This window comes from Mya arenaria, chromosome 3, assembly GCF_026914265.1.
Source record: "Mya arenaria isolate MELC-2E11 chromosome 3, ASM2691426v1".
Lineage (NCBI taxonomy): Eukaryota > Metazoa > Mollusca > Bivalvia > Myida > Myidae > Mya > Mya arenaria.
Window position 1 is genome coordinate 91955601 of NC_069124.1, and position 19631 is coordinate 91975231.

The 19631-nt window shown below is 36.0% G+C and overlaps 1 protein-coding gene across 1 annotated transcript; it reads right to left on the reverse strand.

Moving 5' to 3' along the window:
- Nucleotides 1-8150: 8150 nt before the first annotated feature.
- On the reverse strand, nt 8151-18699 carry LOC128226546 (eukaryotic translation initiation factor 3 subunit J-B-like). Its single transcript, XM_052936481.1, has 9 exons — nt 18576-18699; nt 18406-18485; nt 14360-14411; nt 13175-13275; nt 12677-12782; nt 11474-11571; nt 10420-10477; nt 9515-9588; nt 8151-8728 (listed from the first exon to the last, which is right to left on the reverse strand). Exons 1-9 carry the CDS (start codon nt 18592-18594, stop codon nt 8600-8602), a joined length of 717 nt encoding a protein of 238 aa, XP_052792441.1. The 5' UTR covers nt 18595-18699; the 3' UTR covers nt 8151-8599.
- Nucleotides 18700-19631: the final 932 nt, after the last annotated feature.

Sequence of the window (19631 nt, forward strand, 5' to 3'; positions counted from 1 at the left end):
CATCATGTATACCTGGAAGTGTTAAGAAAACCCGACCCTGTATACCCAACATTGTTAAGGTAACCCGACCATGTATACCCAGCATTGTTAAGAACCCCAGAATGTATACCTGGGAGTGTTAAGATAACCCGACCCTGTATACCCAGCAGTGTTAAGGGAACCCGACCCTGTATACCCAGCAGTGTTAAGGTAACCCGACCCTGTATACCCAGCAGTGTTAAGAACCCGACCTTGTACACCTGGGAGTGTTATGGTAACCCGACCCTGTATACCCAGCAGTGTTAAGGGAACCCGACCTTGTATACCCATCATTGTTAAGAACACGACCATGTACACCTGGGAGTGTTGTGGTATTCCGACCCTGTATACCCAGCAGTGTTAAGGGAACCCGACCTTGTATACCCATCATTGTTAAAAACACGACCATGTACACCTGGGAGTGTTATGGTATTCCGACCCTGTATACCCAGTATTGTTAAGAACCCGACCCTGTACACCTGGGAGTGTTATGGTATTCCGACCCTGTATACCCAGCAGTGTTAAGGGAACCCGACCTTGTATACCCATCATTGTTAAAAACACGACCATGTACACCTGGGAGTGTTATGGTATTCCGACCCTGTATACCCAGCAGTGTTAAGGGAACCCGACCTTGTATACCCATCATTGTTAAGAACACGACCATGTACACCTGGGAGTGTTATGGTATTTCGACCCTGTATACCCAGCAGTGTTACGGTATTCCGACCCTGTATACCCAGCATTGTTAAGAACCCGACCATGTACACCTGGAAGTGTTATGGTACCTTGACAATGCACACCTTGGAGTGTTATGGTGGCCCGACCCTGTATACCTAGCATTGTAAAGAACTCGACCATGTACACATAGAAGTGTTATGGTAACAAGACTCTGTATACCCAGATTTGTTATGAACCCGACCATGTGCACTTGGGAGTGTTATGGTAACCCGACCCTGTATACCCAACAGTGTTAAGGGAACCCGACCATGAACACCTGGAAGTGTTATGGTAACCCGACCCTGTATACCCAGCATTGTTAAGAACCCCACCATGTATACCTGGAAGTGTTATGGTAACCCGACCCTGTATAGCCAGCATTGTTAAGAACCCGACCATGAACACCTGGAAGTGTTATGGTAACCCGACCCTTTATACTTAGCATTGTTAAGAATCCGACCATGTACACCTGGAAGTGTTATGGTAACCCGACCCTGTATTACCAGCATTGATCAGAACCCGACCATGTACACCTTGAAGTGTTATGGTAACCCGACCATGTATACCCAGGATTGTTAAGAACCCGACCATGTACACCTAGGAGTGTTATGGTAACCCGACCCTGTGTACACAGGATTGTTAAGAACCCGACCTTGTACACCTGTGAGTGTTATGATAGCCCGACCCTGTATGCCTGTGAATGTTAGCGTCACCCGACCCTGTATACCTGTGAGTGTTAATGTAACCCGACCCTGTATACCAAGGGGTATTAAGGTTACCCGACCTTGTATATCTAGCAGTGTTAAGGTTACCCGACCCTGTATATCTAGAAGTGTTAAGGTTACTCGACCCTATATATCTAGAAGTGTTAAGGTTACCCGACCCTGTATATCTAGAAGTGTTAAGGTTACCCGACCCTGTATATCTAGAAATGTTAAGGTTACCCGACCCTGTATATCTAGAAGTGTTAAGGTTACCCAACCCTGTATATCTAGAAGTGTTAAGGTTACCTGACCCTGTATATCTAGAAGTATTAAGGTAACCCGACCCTGTATACCAAGGGGTATTCAGGTTACCCGACCCTATATATATAGAAGTGTTAAGGTTACCCGACCCTGTATATCTAGAAGTGTTAAGATTACCCGACCCTGTATATCTAGAAGTGTTAAGGTTACCCAACCCTGTATATCTAGATGTTTAAGGTAACCCGACCCTGTATATCAAGGGGTATTAAGGTTACTCGACCCTATATATCTAGAAGTGTTAAGGTTACCCGACCCTGTATATCTAGAATCGTTTAGGTTACCTGACCCTGTATATCTAGAAGCGTTAAGGTTACCCGACCGTGTATACCTGGGAAACGACACCGACTCTAGCCGATTCCCAAAATAGGCATTACTTACTAGGTAGATATTTGACGAAATTTCATGGCTCATGCACACTTTAATTATGTATGCTTAAAACGTTTTTCTTTAAGAAAGAATCATGGTAAGGGGATGTTTTTCTTTTCTATTAAGTGTCATCAAAATTGCCAGGTTTACTTTAAACCTGATCTTGCTTCATTATTGATTATGACAACAACGGTGTTGGGTTATATTCAAATGTTTTGGAAATCTTCTTGAAACCCTATCCGTAAAAAATCCCTCTGTTCCCATTCTCATCCATAAACATCACTTTTCTTCAAAACGAATCGACCAAATGTACTAAAACCTCCCACGGCAGTACGATGATGAAAACGCTATAGTACGATGATGAAAATACGATGATGAAAACACGACAGTACGATAATGAAAACGCGATAGTAAGATAATGAAAACGCGAAATCACGATATTATGATGGCGAAAACGCGGAAGTACGATGGTGAAAACACATCGTACTATCGAGTATCGCGTTTCAGATCAACACATTCATGGGCGATGGCCCTAACGGCATTCCGTTTTTATAGGTGTTTTCATTGCAATATTATACGAGAAGCAGCGTTCGGGCTTAGCTCATTGGCTATAGATTGTATAAAAGGATCAGTTTTACATGGGATATCATGTGTTTGATATGGAGGCATATGGTAACAGCAGTAACGATCCCTCTCAAATGGGTAACGAAACTGTAACGTTGGTCAAGGAACGATGCAAGAAACAGAAAATCTACGACTGATGTCCACTCGTAGCAAAATGTAACGTCACAGATAGAACCGAAGTAACGTCATAGACAGAACCGAAATAACGTCACATAATGAACCGAAGTAACGTCACAGACAGAACCGTAGTAACGTCACAGACAGAACAGAAGTAACGTAACAGACAGAACCGAAGTAACGTTACAGACATAACCAAGGTAACGTCACAGATAGAACCGAAGTAAAGACACAGACAGAACCGAAGTAACGTGATAGATAGAATCGAAGTAACGTCACAAATAGAACCGAAGTAACGTCACGGACAGAACCAAAGTAACGTGAAGCACAGAACCGAAGTAACGTCATAGATATAACCGTCATCAGACAGAACCAAAGTAACGTCACAGACAAAACCAAAGAAACGTCACTAACAGAACCCAAATTACGTCACAGACAGAACAGAAGAATCGTCACAGACAGAACCAATGTAACGTCACAGACAGAACCAAAGTAACGTCACAGACAGAACAGAAGTAACGTCACAGACAGAACCGAAATAACAGACAGAACCAAAGAAACGTCACAGACAGAACCAAAGAAACATCATAGACAGTACCGAAGTAACGTCACAGACAGTACCAAACAAACGTCACAGACAGAACCAAAGAAACGTCACAGACAGAACCAAAGTAACGTTAAGGACTGAACTGAAGTAACGTCACAGACAGAACCAAAGTAACGTCGCAGACAGAACCAAAGAAACGTCACAGACAGAACCAAAGGAACGCCACAGACAGAACTAAAATTACGTCACAGACAGAACCAAAGTAACGTCACTGACAGAACCAAAGAAACGTCACAGACAGAACCAAAGTAACGTCACAGACAGAACCAAAGAAACGTCACTAACAGAACCCAAATTACGTCACAGACAGAACCAAAGAAACGTCACAGGCAAAACCGAAGTAGCGTCACAGACAGAACCGAAGTAACGTCACGGACAGAACCAAAGTAACGTAACAGACAGAACCAAAATTACGACACAAACAGAACCGAAGTAACGTCACGGATAGAACCAAAGAAACGTCACTGACAGAACCAAAGAAACGTCACAGGCAAAACCGAAGTAGCGTCACAGACAGAACCGAAGTAACGTATCGGACAGAACCGAAGTAACGCCACAGGTAAACCCGAAGTAGCGTCGAAGACAGAACCGAAGTAACGTCACGGACAGAACCGAAGTAACGCCACAGACAGAACCGAAGTAACGTCTCAGACAGAACCAAAGTAACGTCACAGACAGAACCGAAGTAACGCCACAGACATAACCGAAGTAACGTCACAGACAGAACCAAAGTAACGTCACAGACATAACCAAAGTAACGTCACAGACATAACCGAAATAACGTCACAGACAGAACCGAAGTAACGTCACAGACAGAATCGAAATACCGTCTCAGACAGAACCGAAAAAACGTCACAGACAGACCCAAAGAAACGCCACAGGCAAAACCGAAGTAACGTCACAGACAGAACCGAAGTAACGTCACGGACAGAACCGAAGAAACGTCACAGGCAAAACCGAAGTAACGTCACGGACAGAACCGAAGTAACGTCACGGACAGAACCGAAGTAACGTCACAGACAGAACCGAAAAAACGTCACAGACAGATCAGAAGAAACGTCACAGACAGTACCAAGGTAACGTCATATTCAGAATCGAAGTAACGTCACAGACAGAACCAATGTAACGTCACAGACAGAACCAAAGTAACGTCACAGACAGAACCGAAGTAACGTCTCAGACAGAACCAATGTAACGTCATAGACAGAACCGAAGTAACGTCACAAACAGAACCGAAATAACGTCACAGACAGGACCGAAGTAACGTCACAGACAGAACCGAAATAACGTCACAGACAGAACCGAAGAAACGTCACAGACAGAACAGAAGAAACGTCACAGACATCACCAAGGTAACATCAATGACAGAAACAAGTAACGACGGGAAGCTAATCGAGTCAGAAGCAATATCAAGCACATTTGTTTTATCAATTTTATTATTTATTCTATGAAAACTATGACATTTCAGTAGAGCGGAACTGAAATTTTATAAATTATTAGAAAACAAAATAAATCATATGAAAAAAGCGCTATTTTAGAGGAAATATATGACTTTAACATTAAACCAAAATAACTAAGCACTTGAACGTCGCACGAGCCATTTGGTGAAATATACAAAATTGCACATTATACGTCATTTTTACACAAATGTAAAAATTAAGCTTTGAAATAAAATATAATCAATCATGAGTTTACGATCCGGAAAACCCTTATCCGGTAAACCGGCAAGCCTCGTTGCCTGCTAACGCACATTCCATCGAGAAGGATTTTTCGGTCCATATAAGCTATCCTTCTAGTCATACTCTGAATGTGTCAGAGTGGTCTGCCATTGGTATTTGTTTATGGTATCGCCCCGAAAGCACCTTTTTTAAACTAACTAGTACACAGTCTAGTGATATTAAGGAACACAGAAACCTCATTTCCCACTGGCTTTGGAAGCGCCGTGTTGCAGGAAAGGGCCCTTTCTGAAACCTTTTTTCTTGGTCAGAATAATAAATGTACTTCTGAAAGACCTACCTTATACGTAATATCTCAAACCATTTATTGCAATCTTCTACCATCGCCTCCACAGCAAGGACACGTTTCAAAGCAAACGTTGTTTTGCCGTCTATATTCAACGAACATCATGAACGTAGCTCCAATAATATCAGTTGGCTCTTTATAGACATGTTTTGATTGTATTTATAATGCAGTCTGATTTTTTATGTAAATACTTAAGTTTTTAATTCATAACACACTCAAAATGTTGGCTTTACCAGAACAAGACCTATAATTACCAACTTTCCATAGCAAATACACTGACCCTTACCTTTAGACCCATATTACTAACAACAGACGAACACAGATTGTTAAAATGATCCGCTACTATGCACAAATAGCGTACTAGGGTGGAGCTGTTTCGCTATGTATTCCAAAAGAAGCTACTGTGGTGAGCTAGTCATGATTAGTTGAAATAAGAAATAGCTTGGTTATTGCAGACCATGGCTATTACGAAAGTTTCCAAACAAATAACTGAAATGTTCATTGTTTAACAAACAGACCAACATTCTCACAAAGTGTCATGGCGATTGGCATCTAGCGTGTTAGCACTTTTCAAGAGTTGGGCCAGTGGTCTTCATTTTACCAAATCTCCCGACATTAGTTTTGGTTCAAGCACATTTTTTCTTTTTACCAAGGGAGGCAATTCGGTAAATATTGGTCACGAAGATATGATTCTTCTCCTACATAAAACTTCATAATATGATATATTGATGGTTAGAGTCCTATCCAATTCATTTGCATTTGAATAAAAAGTGTGTGTACAAAGGGCAATAACTCTGGCAATTCTTATGTTTAGAGTTATATAACTTGCAAAAAAAGCAATTGTTTTGTATTGTAAACGTATTGTTGCTGTGGTCAATAGATGATATCTTCGATGGTTTGATTGTAAATAGCATGGAGTTTGAAGTTGATATCTTTGGTGTTATGGTCAATAGCATTGAGTTTGAAGTTGATATCTTTGATGGTGTAATGGTCAATAGCATTGAGTTTAAAGTTGATATCTTTGATGGTTTGATTGTCAATAGCATGGAGTTTGAAGTTGATAGCTTTGATGGTGTAATGGTCAATAGCATGGAGTTTGAAGTCGATATCTTTGATGGTTTGATTGTCAATAGTGGAGTTTGAAGATGATATCTTTGATTGTGTAATGGTCAATAGCATGGAGATTGAAGTTGATATCTTTGATGGTTTGATTGTCAATAGCATGGAGTTTGAAGTTGATATCTTTGATGGTTTGATTGTCAATAGCGGAGTTTGAAGATGATATCTTTGATTGTGTAATGCTCAATAGCATGGAGTTTGAAGTTGATATCTTGATGGTTTGATTGTCAATAGCATGGAGTTTGAAGTTGATATCTTTGATGGTGTAATGGTCAATAGCATGGAGTTTGAAGATGATATCTTTGATGGTTCGATTGTCAATAGCATGGAGTTTGAAGTTGACATCTTTGATATTTCAAAAGTTATTCAGCTGTTATAATTTGTATATAGGATATTATATCCTTATTTAGTGATGGTCCTGAACATCTGAGTCAAGTATGATCGAATGAAGGGTACTGGAGTTTAAAGAAAAAATGCCAAATTGCCCAAAACTTTAACCAAATGCCGACAAGGACGCCAGGGCGAGTAGTATAGCCCTCCTCATTCTCCAAATAGTCGAGCTAAAATTGAAATGAGTACTTAAATGCACCTATAGTATTTTGCCGCGACTTGATAACATTCCCTATCATGATTTCAAAACTAAGACGTGTAACTAGCAAAAAGGAATTTATTTTCAAAACTCTTAATGAAAGTATTATGGTTTTTTGTTATTGAGTGAACACATTGTTTATTCTACTGTTGACCTCAAAATAATTATGGGTCATCTTCTGGTCAATAGCAACCTATCCCCGAGATTTTATGGTCCTAGATGCAAATCAAGTTTTCATACCACTTTTGACAGCATGCCTCAACATCATAATCAATAGGGTTAATTAACTGGTCAAGGGCAACCTACCAGTAAAGGTTTGAAGCCTTTGGTCAAATTGTTCTAAAGTTATTGTTCTGAAAGTGATAATTTCATTTGACCTAGTGACCTGATTCAAGGTCCTTGGTCAAATCTTTTCAAGTTATTGTGCGGACAAAGTTTTCACAAGACTGTGGACATTGACCTTTGACCTGCAAAACAATAGGGGTCATCTACAATGTCAAAGACAACCTTCCACTCAAGTTTGATGATCCGAGGTGATATCCTTGTAGTTATTGTTTCGACAGTTTTGTTCTGGATGGACACACGGACAAACAGTGTGAATGCTATTAGATGCCACCCTTTGGGCGCATAATAAGCTTTAGATAAGGATGTAGGCAAAACACTTGCCCATATAACATTTGCAATTTCATAACAGCAAATTGCTTATGCTTAAATTTGCTTTATTAGAACAGCTTTTTGAAATGTACATAATTTAGATTACAGGCGTACAGAAACAATTACATGTACATACAGTAAAAAAATGAATTAGAGATAACATCAACTTTTATGGCCTTACACATACATACATGATGTAAATCAATACAAGGTCAACATCCATACCAACAACTGACACTGTCTTTTTGATGTAATCTTTTCAAGGAAATTAGAATAGAAAACAATCATCATCCAGTCATTGCGATTTGTGAGTTCAAATCATACTTTTATTGATATACACACATCATTTATAAATATCTTACAATATCAGGAAATGTTTGGTAAAAATAATACATTCGCAGATCCCCATTTTGTATAATCAAATATTTGACTTAAAAATTCGATAATCCTCCATTTTAATGCATAATTTGAATACAATGACCTTCCCTTAGAATATAAATAAATCTTTTGATGGGTGTTTGCATAAAAATGAAAAAGAAAAATGTCAATTGTGTCAGTTGAAACTGAACACACTCCCGAAATCTGAGAAATAACCATGCACCATATCTACACCTCTCAGCACTTTATAGGCAGATGAAAATAAATAAATATTGCCTAGATTCATTGGCCTAAGTTAATGATTAAATGTGCAGTTTGTAGTCTAAGGATAAGCTGGCTTCTCTAAGCTACAAACATGTGTTATATAAAGTCGTCGTCATAGTAACTGTCGTCATAGTCCCCTCGGCCCGCTGCTGCAATATCCTTGAAGTCTGTGTCCCGTTCTAGAACAACCGTCTTAGACTTCTTTTTCTTCTTCTTTTCTACTTCCTGGAGAGAAAATGTATGTATGATGTTTATATATATATATATATATAAATAATAAAATAACAACATTACATGGGATAATCCTAATTTATTTGCCAAACAGTTTCAATTCATTTTAATCCAGGCAAATCACAATATATATTTTATTATTGTGTTTGGTAAATAGCTAAGTAATATACATGTACTGAAGAAATGTGACAAAGAAAAATATTTTGGGAGCACATATATATTAGCTATAAAGAAAGTCTTTATTAGTGAACTCTAAAACCAAGTTTATCAATTCAAAGTACATGTTATTGTTAGCTTTATAATGTTATGACTAGCATATCATGTCCTGTTTATGAATCAGTATGAAGTATGACAGGTTTACCAACTCATTTGAAATGAATAAGCCAGCATTAAACATCCAAAAACCAACTGTACTAACTAATACAAAACTAAAAGTCAATAATTCATAGCATTAATTTGTTTTGAATATGTGAACAGTTTTTTTAATATGTAAACAGTTTAAAACCCAACTCCTTGCAAAATCTCTCTTGTACTGTAAAAAAGGTTAGAATTTGATAGTCACATTCATCTAACAAAAAATCAAGAATTCTTGAACATTACACTATTACACGATTTCATTCACTGTTAAGGAAATAGAGATATACAAGTTCCTTTTTTGCCCACATCGCTTGTTGTCACAATTTAAACTACATATTTTTTTCGGGATTGTTTAGCTCCTGATATGGAACAATTAAATCATTGACAGGAGGAAAACAAGAGCTGGAAGGAATATACATGTACCTTTTGCTGTCTCTGTTTTTCATGGAATATAGAATTTGTAGTTGTGCTGATCTTTTTCAGGTCATCAACCGTTACTGCAAAACAAACACAAAAGTAAAGGAGTAATATTTCAAGCTTAGAATCAGAGTACAAGCTAAATTGTTATTTTTAATGCCATAGCCTCCGGCAGGGTAAAAAAAAACCCAGATTTCCACTCTGTTCCCCAGCAGCGTGCGAATATCCTCCAAAATTTAAAAAATACAATACTTTTTCTTACAAGTTGTGAAATAAAACAGATATTATCCTCAATTTAGTGCTTCTCAGTTAAAAAGAAATGCCTCTTGAGATAAAATGCTTTTGAAAGTTTAACACGCAAAAAATAATTGTTGAAAGCAAAATCCCGAGGTTTTCTGAGCAAATTGTAATGGGAAGCAATCAAGAAATACAGCATGTGTGTGTTGTATTTGTAATGGGAAGCAATCAAGAAATACAGCATGTATGTGTTGTATTTGTGATGGGAAGCAATCAAGAAATACAGCATGTGTGTGTTGTATTTTAGTACTTTACTAAAATGGATGAAACTTCACAAAATTTGATCGCAAATTCATTGTTTCAGTCCGAATATAATAGTTTAAACAGTCTGTATTAACATTATGTTTGTAATGTATGTTATGACTATTCATTTGATTTTATAGCCATTATACAACTGTTATATTTCTACATTATGTTAAAATATAATCCGTTAAAAATAGGCTCTCTGTGCTTATATTATTTGTATCATGGCTTGCAAAGTTTAAATATAACTTATCTTATAAAGTTTATGTTGCTGGTTGTTCAATAGTATTACATATTTACTTAGTGTCTTTCCAATAAAATTTAAGCTTAAAACCACATGCAGCAAGAAGCAGGTAACTGGTAAAACTTACGGTCCATCACAAGGTCTTGAGATAACTTTTCAATGAAGGAAGAATATTGGTCTGAGCTCTGAAAAACATGAACACAACAGTAAGGCTAGATGGAGAACTCTTACACAAAATTGAGCCATCACAGGAGAGATAAGGGCCACCGAATGATGGCATATTTGAAAGGGATTGCAATTTCAAGGCAGGTTATTAAGTATACAACCAAGAATCTACCTGTCAATCTCCATCAACAGTTCAGAATTTCTAAGAATACAACACTTACAGGCCAAAAGATCTGACAATATTTAAGCATGAATCACATAACTTGTCACAAAAGGCTTATTATTACTCTGAACAAGTCTGGAAAGTTTGAACTTAATATCTTGAACAGTTTCTAAGTTATAAACAAATTCATAAAAATGTCATACATTTTTTTAAAGTGATTTTAAAATCCCACTGTGCATGACAAAGGTACAGCCTGCACACCACCAACTTTAGTGTTTGAGCATATAAGCAGCATTCCATAATATAGAGAAGAGTAGCCCACCCCTTGGCGGCAACATTTTATACTAATCAACATGGGGTGAAGGATTTTGAAACAGGGTCACCTTAGAAGTATTTCTGTGAAACTATTCTGAAATCAGGCCTATTAATTCTGAGAAAAAGATTTTCAAAGTTTTCCATATAGGCATTTTTATGTATCAACATGGAGTGAAGGACTTTGATATAGGGATACCTAAGGAAAATTTCTGTGAAATAAATTGGAAACTAGGTCAGTGGTTTCTGAGAAGAAGATTTTCAAAGTTTTACGTCATGGCAACCAGAATTTAGCCTGTAACCACTTATATTGAAGGAATCTGGGAAAGCACCACACAAGGAACACTCCTCTGAAGTTTGGTTAAAATTGTCCCAGTGGTTTAGGAGAAGTCTTTTGAAGGAAATTGTTGACAACAGGCTGACGACAGACAATCACCCTATCACAATAGCTCACATAGGGCACTTTGTGCTCAGGTGAGGTAAAAAGGCACTTAAAACAGTATTTTGTATGTAGATGCAACTCAATTCATTGCATACATACTTTAAAACTGGTGATTTTTTGTACTAAGGCATCTCTAAACTTGGTGAATTCTTCTTCCGTGACAGGGAACATTCCATCTACACCTGTAGCATCCACTCCTGAAACCAACACAAGTTAAAATTAAGCTCACATCTCATGTAATCATGTTTCTGACAGAATACTGCAGTGTGCAAATTAATCTATGCATGTCATTGTGATCATAATAGTGGACCATGTTTCATGCTACTTATGACAAACATTAACAATTCCCCCCATAATACATTGAAATGACTGCAATCACAACAAAGAAATGCCAACTATTTTTCGTTAGGCAAAATAAAAAAATGTTTTCTTATATTTCCTTGTTTATGTATTTATTCATTTTTGAAGGTCCAAAAACTGTTAAAACTGCTGAATGGTTATTCTTTAGTTTGATAAAGGAAATATTCATGAATGCCATAATTAGAAAAAAAAGATACAATGATTGACAAAAGGAGTGGGGAACTGCATTTTATGCAGGATTTTGGCAGTTTTTCTAATTTCCACCATTTCGACAAATGAGGATATTGAATTGGGACACAAAACGACAATTTTTCATATACCTCAGTAAAACTCTCCTGAGCGTAAGGATTTAGGCCATGGGCAATCCAAAACCATATTGTTCACTAGTAAGAGTGATCTGAAGTCCTACCATTTTTTTTTGTGTAGATTTCCACATACTTCAGTTATTGATGGTCAAATATATGCTACTTTTGTTTAAAAACCATAAACAAAGTGATAGTAGCAATACAGAACTGCTACATTTCCTGATTGAGAAGCACTGAATAGCTGTTTTCAATGCCTGGATTTGTTTCATTAGCTATTATGGCCTATTTTGTATTTTTCCCATAGTCAACTTTTTTCGCAATTTGCAAGGCAGAGGCAGTAAAAATGATTAAAAAAATTCACTAGTTGCCATTATTTTATTAATACTTGAAAAGTCAAAAGTGTAAACGAAACAAATGTGGATTAACATTGGATTTAAAGATTTTACAAGTTTCCAAGAAAAAATCTTCATTTAATTTTATGCAATCCTTTTATTACTGATCAAAGTTATGATCAAAGGGAAGTAACTACAATTGATATAAAAGAAGTTTATAAAGTTGATATTGTCAAAATATGATATTTTCATATTAAGAAAGCTGAATTGTTGTAGTAAGTAAGCTTAATTGTTGTAGTTAGTACCGAAAGCTTCTTTGGCAAGCTTTAAGTCTGCCTGTTCTTGGATCTTTATTAACCGCTCCGCTTCAGCTCTCTTCTGGTCCGGTGTTAAACCTTTACTTGCTTTTTTCTGAATTGAGATTAAATATGACAAAATTAAACACACATACCCTTTAAAAGGGTTGCATCTCCCAGACATATTTTATAATGAATGAAAGCATCAAAAGGGGTTTTCCGTCCTTTTGTTGGGGCCGATATTCAGCCCAATTCTTTAAGCAATCTAGTCAATATAAATTTTGTTCCAACAACAAAAATTAATGTTTATTTTTGTACACTCACAGAAAGGGGGAAAGTACACATTGACTGGCATTTTAACAGTATTTAACATTATTACACCAACTCAATACTAACTTTCCTGAAATTTTCCACATTTGACCAATATATCAGACCATTTATTGTTATTATGTTAAGGTATCTTTCCAAGGCTATTCACACTAATGCAACAGTTGACAACAGCATTACCTCTTCTTCCAACTGAGCAAGACGTGCAGCTTCCTTCTCTGCTATTCTCTCAGCTAATGGTTTCTTCTTTTTTCTTTGAACTGCTTTCATTGAGCCATCAGCTGCAATTAGTAATTAAAGTCAATAAAAATACATGTTAGCTTTAATAAATTCACACATTTTCTGAATTTAATAAGCACAAGAATAAATCCTTCATCACTGCTACATTGAAATAATTAGCAAGTTTAGTTTAATCAAGTCATTCAATAAAGACATCACACAACCAGATTTTATGGTTTGACTTGTGTATACATTATACACGTGTGTATATATATTTATTTACAGAATTCAGTGTCAATCAGACAAATTGTTTATTATAGGACCACTGAAGTTTAAAATACCTGTCGAGATCGAGATCGAGAGAGAGAGAGAGGGAGAGAGAGAGAGATCGAGATCGAGGGAGATTTTTGGTTTATAAAATATTAAAAAAAAAAATGGAATAAAATTCTGTTCATTGAGGAAAATGAAGACTAAAGTGCATTAGGAATGGGGTCAAAACTGTGAACCATAGGGCCGAAAAGCGCATACAATAGGGTCATCAACTGAAGTTTTATAGTCCAAGGTCAAACTATTCTTAAGTAAGGTATTGTGCAGTTCGTCCGCTTTCCTGACACATAACCGTGACCATGAAATACTAATAAGTCTGATCTACTGATTAAGGGTCACCTTACAAAATAGTTATGGTTCTAGGTCAAACTGTTATTAAGTTGTTGAGCAGACAGTTTTCATTTTACTGTTGAAAGTGACCTCAAAAACAATATAAATAATTTTTTTGTCAAGAGCATGCAGACATGGTCTGCAGACTGACAGACCAAATCCTATATGGGCCCAATCTTCTTGGAAGTTGGCACCTTGGGTTGTAATATCTATTGCAATAAATCATGACAGATATTTCAAACTGATCTCTGAATGCAATGAAATTCAATGATTTCTGAATTCAATAATTCCTAAAACTTTACATCTGATAATTTATTAGGATGTTGATTGTTGAATGAACCAGTACATGTTAAAAGTCTTTCATATTTTTTTTTATATATTTTGATTGGTATTTTTTTCTAAAGATTGGGAAAAATATCATATATTTTGCTTTGAGAATGGGTTTGATAGTGGGAACCATGGGTTCTAGAAAAAGCCCTGGTGTCATACCTGGATCCCCATCTTTTTTTTCTTTATCATCATCATCAGCATCCCAACTGTCCTGAAAGGAGACAATTTTACATGTAAATTTTACAGAAGTATTTTAGTATTGACAAGACAAGAATTCCTTGAATCTGATGTGTAGCATGTCAGGAGCATGTAAAGGTCACCATAACTTTGAACCTATGTCTGCCATGCTTTGAATGAATCAGTTAAGATTAATTCAATGGTATTTTACTCAATGTTAATCATCACATTTCATTTCATTTACTTAAATTAATATTATACAATTCATGTAGAAAGTGATACTCAATACATAAATTATACTTAAATTTATAGTAAGCAGGTCACAAAAGAATCCAGTATTAATGGTGTCCATTTAGAGACAAGCCTTTTTCCCACTTTTTTGGAAATGTCTCTGGTACAGACCTGAGTGGGAATTTATACTTTTTATCTGATCATGTCACAAAATTTGGATTTTTGTACGAAGTATGTTAAAATGCGAAATACAAGTTGAAGTCCATTAAATCATGCATTTGCAATTTTGACTTCAGTTCCTTAAAACCTGAGTGAACTCATTGACTAAACAAATCATGTAGCAAACAGTAATTTTATTATCCCGGGACAACGGGTTTTTGACCGCCTAAGGATTATTTACATTTTAATCATAAATAAGTGATAATAAAAAATAAATGTTTGTGTGTACCATTTAAAGCAATCATTCATCTTTTAAAAAACAAAATAATAAAATCTGTTTCAATCGTCTGTTGTTTACATTTTGAATCCAAAATGGCGGCTGTCACATGTTGTATTTGATCTAGATACAACATGCTTTCGACCATGACCTTTAACTATACTTCGCAACAAGAGTTTGTGCACAATATTTTTTATTTTAATTTGTATAACTTGTTTAAACTGTTTAACTGTATTTTATTTTTAAAAAAAAAAGTAATTAAATATATGCCATACAGTCACTTTTTAGTTACTTATCACCACAAGAGAGGCAAAGGAATGCATCATCCCTTCTAATGGCTTTCACATGGGTACAAAATGATAAATTCTCCCATCATAAACCCTGTTATCACTGGTCCAACTCTGAATGAGCCTCATATGACCTGCCTAGGCTGCAATATGTATAATTTTATGGTAACTGAGCGCCCAAATGTAATTCAATATAGTTACCTGTAGATAAATTTCATTAATTTTAAAATAAGCAACATACCACATTTTGATGCGCTTTTAATGTTGTACACTATACTTAGAACACAATAGGGCATAGGTTTTAGGCTTTGGTAGATATGTAAGATCTGGCAAACAAAAACAACACAATTTTAAAGAAGTATTTTACATGTGAAATCCTTTTAAACGAAGGGTCTAACTTGGCATTAATTAAAAATGACAAATTGGTGTTGTTCAGGGCTCTCGCGAGGGGGCGACTTGGGCGAAGTGGTCGCCTAAAATTCCCTGACTTCGCCCATTTGTATTATCAAAGCGACATTGGCTTCGCCGAAAAAAAATAGCATATTGTAAATCTGTCAATCAGTGAGTCATTGGCCACTGCCACATTAGTCAAAATACCGCAATTAGCCATTCATAAAATTAGGTAATCTCCTAATCCGATAATTGGGCCGTGTCATCCAATTACCAAAACATCGCCAGTAGGCGGAGCTATTGATGGTCAACCAATCAGAATGTACATTGAGAAGACCCTGATCAAATGATATAAGTTCGTTAAAATGAGATTGAAAAGGTGACATAATTATGAAAAATCTTGTCAAGCATTAAAGAAGTTAAAAAAATATATGTATTGAACAAACAATGCAAGATATTTTAAACATTGTTGCTTTTGAAGCAGACGGTCATAGCCATCTCGGGCCATCGGCAAGGTGGCGCTAAGAAAATCAATCACATAACGTATCAACAAATATTTAATTGGTTTTAGTGAAATGTTCATGATAAAATGAAATAATAAAAAATGATTTGTAAACATAAAAATATCTTCTTTTTTTGCTTTATGTAGTGTTTACTTACAGTATTTTTCTCCTGTTTATGACTTTAAAAAAACGGCGAGATCGCCATTTTGTCAGAACAATTTTCCGAGTTAATTATTCAACCTCCCATTATGTATTAGTAAAATTTTCATCAAGAACAGTGATTTAAATGTCATTTGGTTCTTAAATGTCAGCATATTGAAAATGATTTAGCCAAAGACAAGAATATAACAGCATAGCTGAATGTGACATTCGTACCCATCCCGAAAGTACCAAAATAAGATTCGTCCCCCTACTATATTGACAGTTCATTTATAAGGTCATTTTGATTGTTTCAAATCCTTAGCTGTCTTGGTTTTTGATTCATTTTAGATGCTATTTGGAGATAAACTATGTGACATTGACAAATACACTTTTGCTGAGCCAAAAATGATACATTATTTGTGAACATTTTATATGGTTATAGCAATTAATTCGAATGTGAATATAAACTTAGGTGTGTGGTATGGCATAGTTTTTGTTTCAGGTGTTACGAAAAGTATCACTTCTCCCTAAAGTCTCCCCACTTCTCCTTAAATTGACTGAAGGGAGAAGTCACTTCTCCCAAAAATTTCAGCCTAGTGAGAGCCCTGGTTGTTTCAAGTATAACTTAAGTTTTTTTAACACTACCATTCCCATTCTTTTTCAAATGAAGTTATCTGATAGTTCTACTGTTATGGTTAACAATTGGAGCTTATTTTTACCGGAAGTGATGCAAAATAGAAGTGTTTTACCCATTTTCAGGAGGCTGTCGAAAATAGGTTGTGGTCAAAAATAGGTTGTTCCGGAATATATTATGTAAATGACAGGAATTCTCCACAGAGACTTGAATGTATGATGCCGATCCCAACAGCTGCCCCTGGCTTACTTTTAATAGTTGCCTGTGGCCTCAGTTGGGTAAAATCAGTCTTGACCCTGAAAATAAAGAAAATACAACAATTTATGGGCTGCTTAACACGTCATGGAACACAATTCAACTATTAAACATGATTTGTCGACGATATTTCAACTTTCTATAAAATCTAAAAATCCACTAGGGTAATATAATTGACAAGAGAAGAAACTCTTCAAAACACAGTTCGTCATCAAACAGATACATGTCCAGTTCAGACATGAATTTTATAGTAAAAATACGAATCCTAAGCGTATCACTGCGTTCTGCGCAAAGATTAATCATTTTTACATCGAAATGACACAACAATCTTACCGAATATTCCAAATTGAAGCAGAAATCAGATTTAAAATATACACACTATCGCCAAAAGTTCGCCATACACAGGTCCTTTCTACTAATTCTGCTGCTTTTATGAGCGTTTGAATTGATCCCGACAATACGATGATACCATCGGGATCACTCGGGCACTCATAAAAGCAGCAGAATTAGTAGAAAGGACCTGTGTATGGCGAACTTTTGGCGATAGTGTGTATATTTTAAATCGGATTTCTGCTTCAATTTGAAATATTCGGTAAGATAGTTGTGTCATTTCGATGTAAAAATGATTAATCTTTGCGCAGAACGCAGTGATACGCTTAGGATTCGTATTTTTACTATAAAATTCATGTCTGAACTGGACATGTATCTGTTTGATGACGAACTGTGTTTTGAAGAGTTTCTTCTCTTGTCAATTATATTACCCTAGTGGATTTTTAGATTTTATAGAAAGTTGAAATATCGTCGACAAATCATGTTTAATAGTTGAATTGTGTTCCATGACGTGTTAAGCAGCCCATAAATTGTTGTATTTTCTTAATTTTCAGGGTCAAGACTGATTTTACCCAACTGAGGCCACAGGCAACTAATAAGGGGCAGCTGTTGGGATCTGCATCATACATTCAAGTCTCTGTGGAATTCTCCAAAAACATATGATTATATATTCTGGCTAAATATAGCAATTACCTCAGCAGGTATTTCAGGTTAAATACCTTCCCAATGATTTTTTTTATTTAACTGAGTCATCATCAGTATACTACCTAAGCCTGAATACTTCTCTTACTGAAGTCTAAAGATAGAAAATGATTGGGAACCTTTATGTTGTCTTCGTCTTCCCCTTCCAGACGATCAGTGGCCGCAATGCCCGGAGCAGCGGGCTCGAAATCATCGTCATCTGAAACATGAGTGATGTAGGTTGTTGAATACAAGAAAATGTGTGTACATACTTCATGAATAAACAAAATATGGTTCCCACATGACTTACCCCATTCGCCGCCAGACATCTTGGATTCTTTAATCTCCAATACACAATATTTAAAGGGATATTAAACTTGTTTATTGTGATTGTAAAGATGATTTATTTTCAATAAAAAATGTTAATGGTTTATGGTTAAAGAATCAGTAATTGTCTTAATTTATATTACAGGTTGATTGTTTAGAGGATAGCAAGGTTAAGGACAACCAATAGAAAGCAGTTTAAACGGTTAACTACAACTAAGTAATAGTTAGATGAGATGAATTGATTTTAAGAATCGTAAGGGCGGAGTGAGCGGAGCGAACGATTCCTTCATAATTTTTAAGAATTCACTTCATGTCATCTTACTGACTTAGAATTAGAGAGGGTGTGCAAACTAAATTATTTGAAGTTAGTTAGTAAGCTAAGGGGGAACCAACTTTAATCTTTCTTCAAAGGATTATTACACAATGAGATAATTTAGATGCCCTATCTTCTCTAATTAATAAGTCTTTGATATGTCAAATAATTTTAATATATTTTAAAACATTTTAATTGTCAACAAACGTTATGTCTTGAAATCAGTTTATAAAAATATTACAACTTCAAATATAATTTTAAATAAAAAAAGGAATGGGGGCTATTTGACTAAAATGGGGGCGTTTTGACCAAACTGGGGGCTATTTGACCAAACTGGGGGCTATTTGACTTGGGGGCTATATGACTTGGGGGCTATTTGACCAGGTTCCCTTTTTTACACCGTCACGAAAGTTGAAATTCTTAATGATTAAGTCTACTACTTAATGGTTGCCTTTCTGCAATTTCATTTGCGTAAAATGTAGGTTGTATTCTAAATATAACTCAAACAGTCACGTTTTCCACACACTCAAATTTCCCATTGCATATCATGTATTTCAATCTTTTGTTGAAAAAGATGCTACTGTTTACATATGATCAGTTCTTGTCAAAATACACATTGATGGAAAGAGGATGAGTAAATATACATACTTATGATATACATGCGTGGTAGCCTTCAAGTTTTAAAGTTTGTAGAGTTCAATTTCGATGCCGGTTACGTTGATGTGT

What these genes read in the sequence shown, in the direction of transcription:
- LOC128226546 (XM_052936481.1), bottom strand. An exon ending in AAGACGAAGACAACATAAAG is followed by an intron (nt 14,412 to 18,405) that starts GTTCCCAATCAT and finishes GTCTCCTTTCAG; the next exon opens with GACAGTTGGGATGCTGATGA. An exon ending in TCAAGACCTTGTGATGGACC is followed by an intron (nt 9,589 to 10,419) that starts GTAAGTTTTACC and finishes TTTGTTTTGCAG; the next exon opens with TAACGGTTGATGACCTGAAA.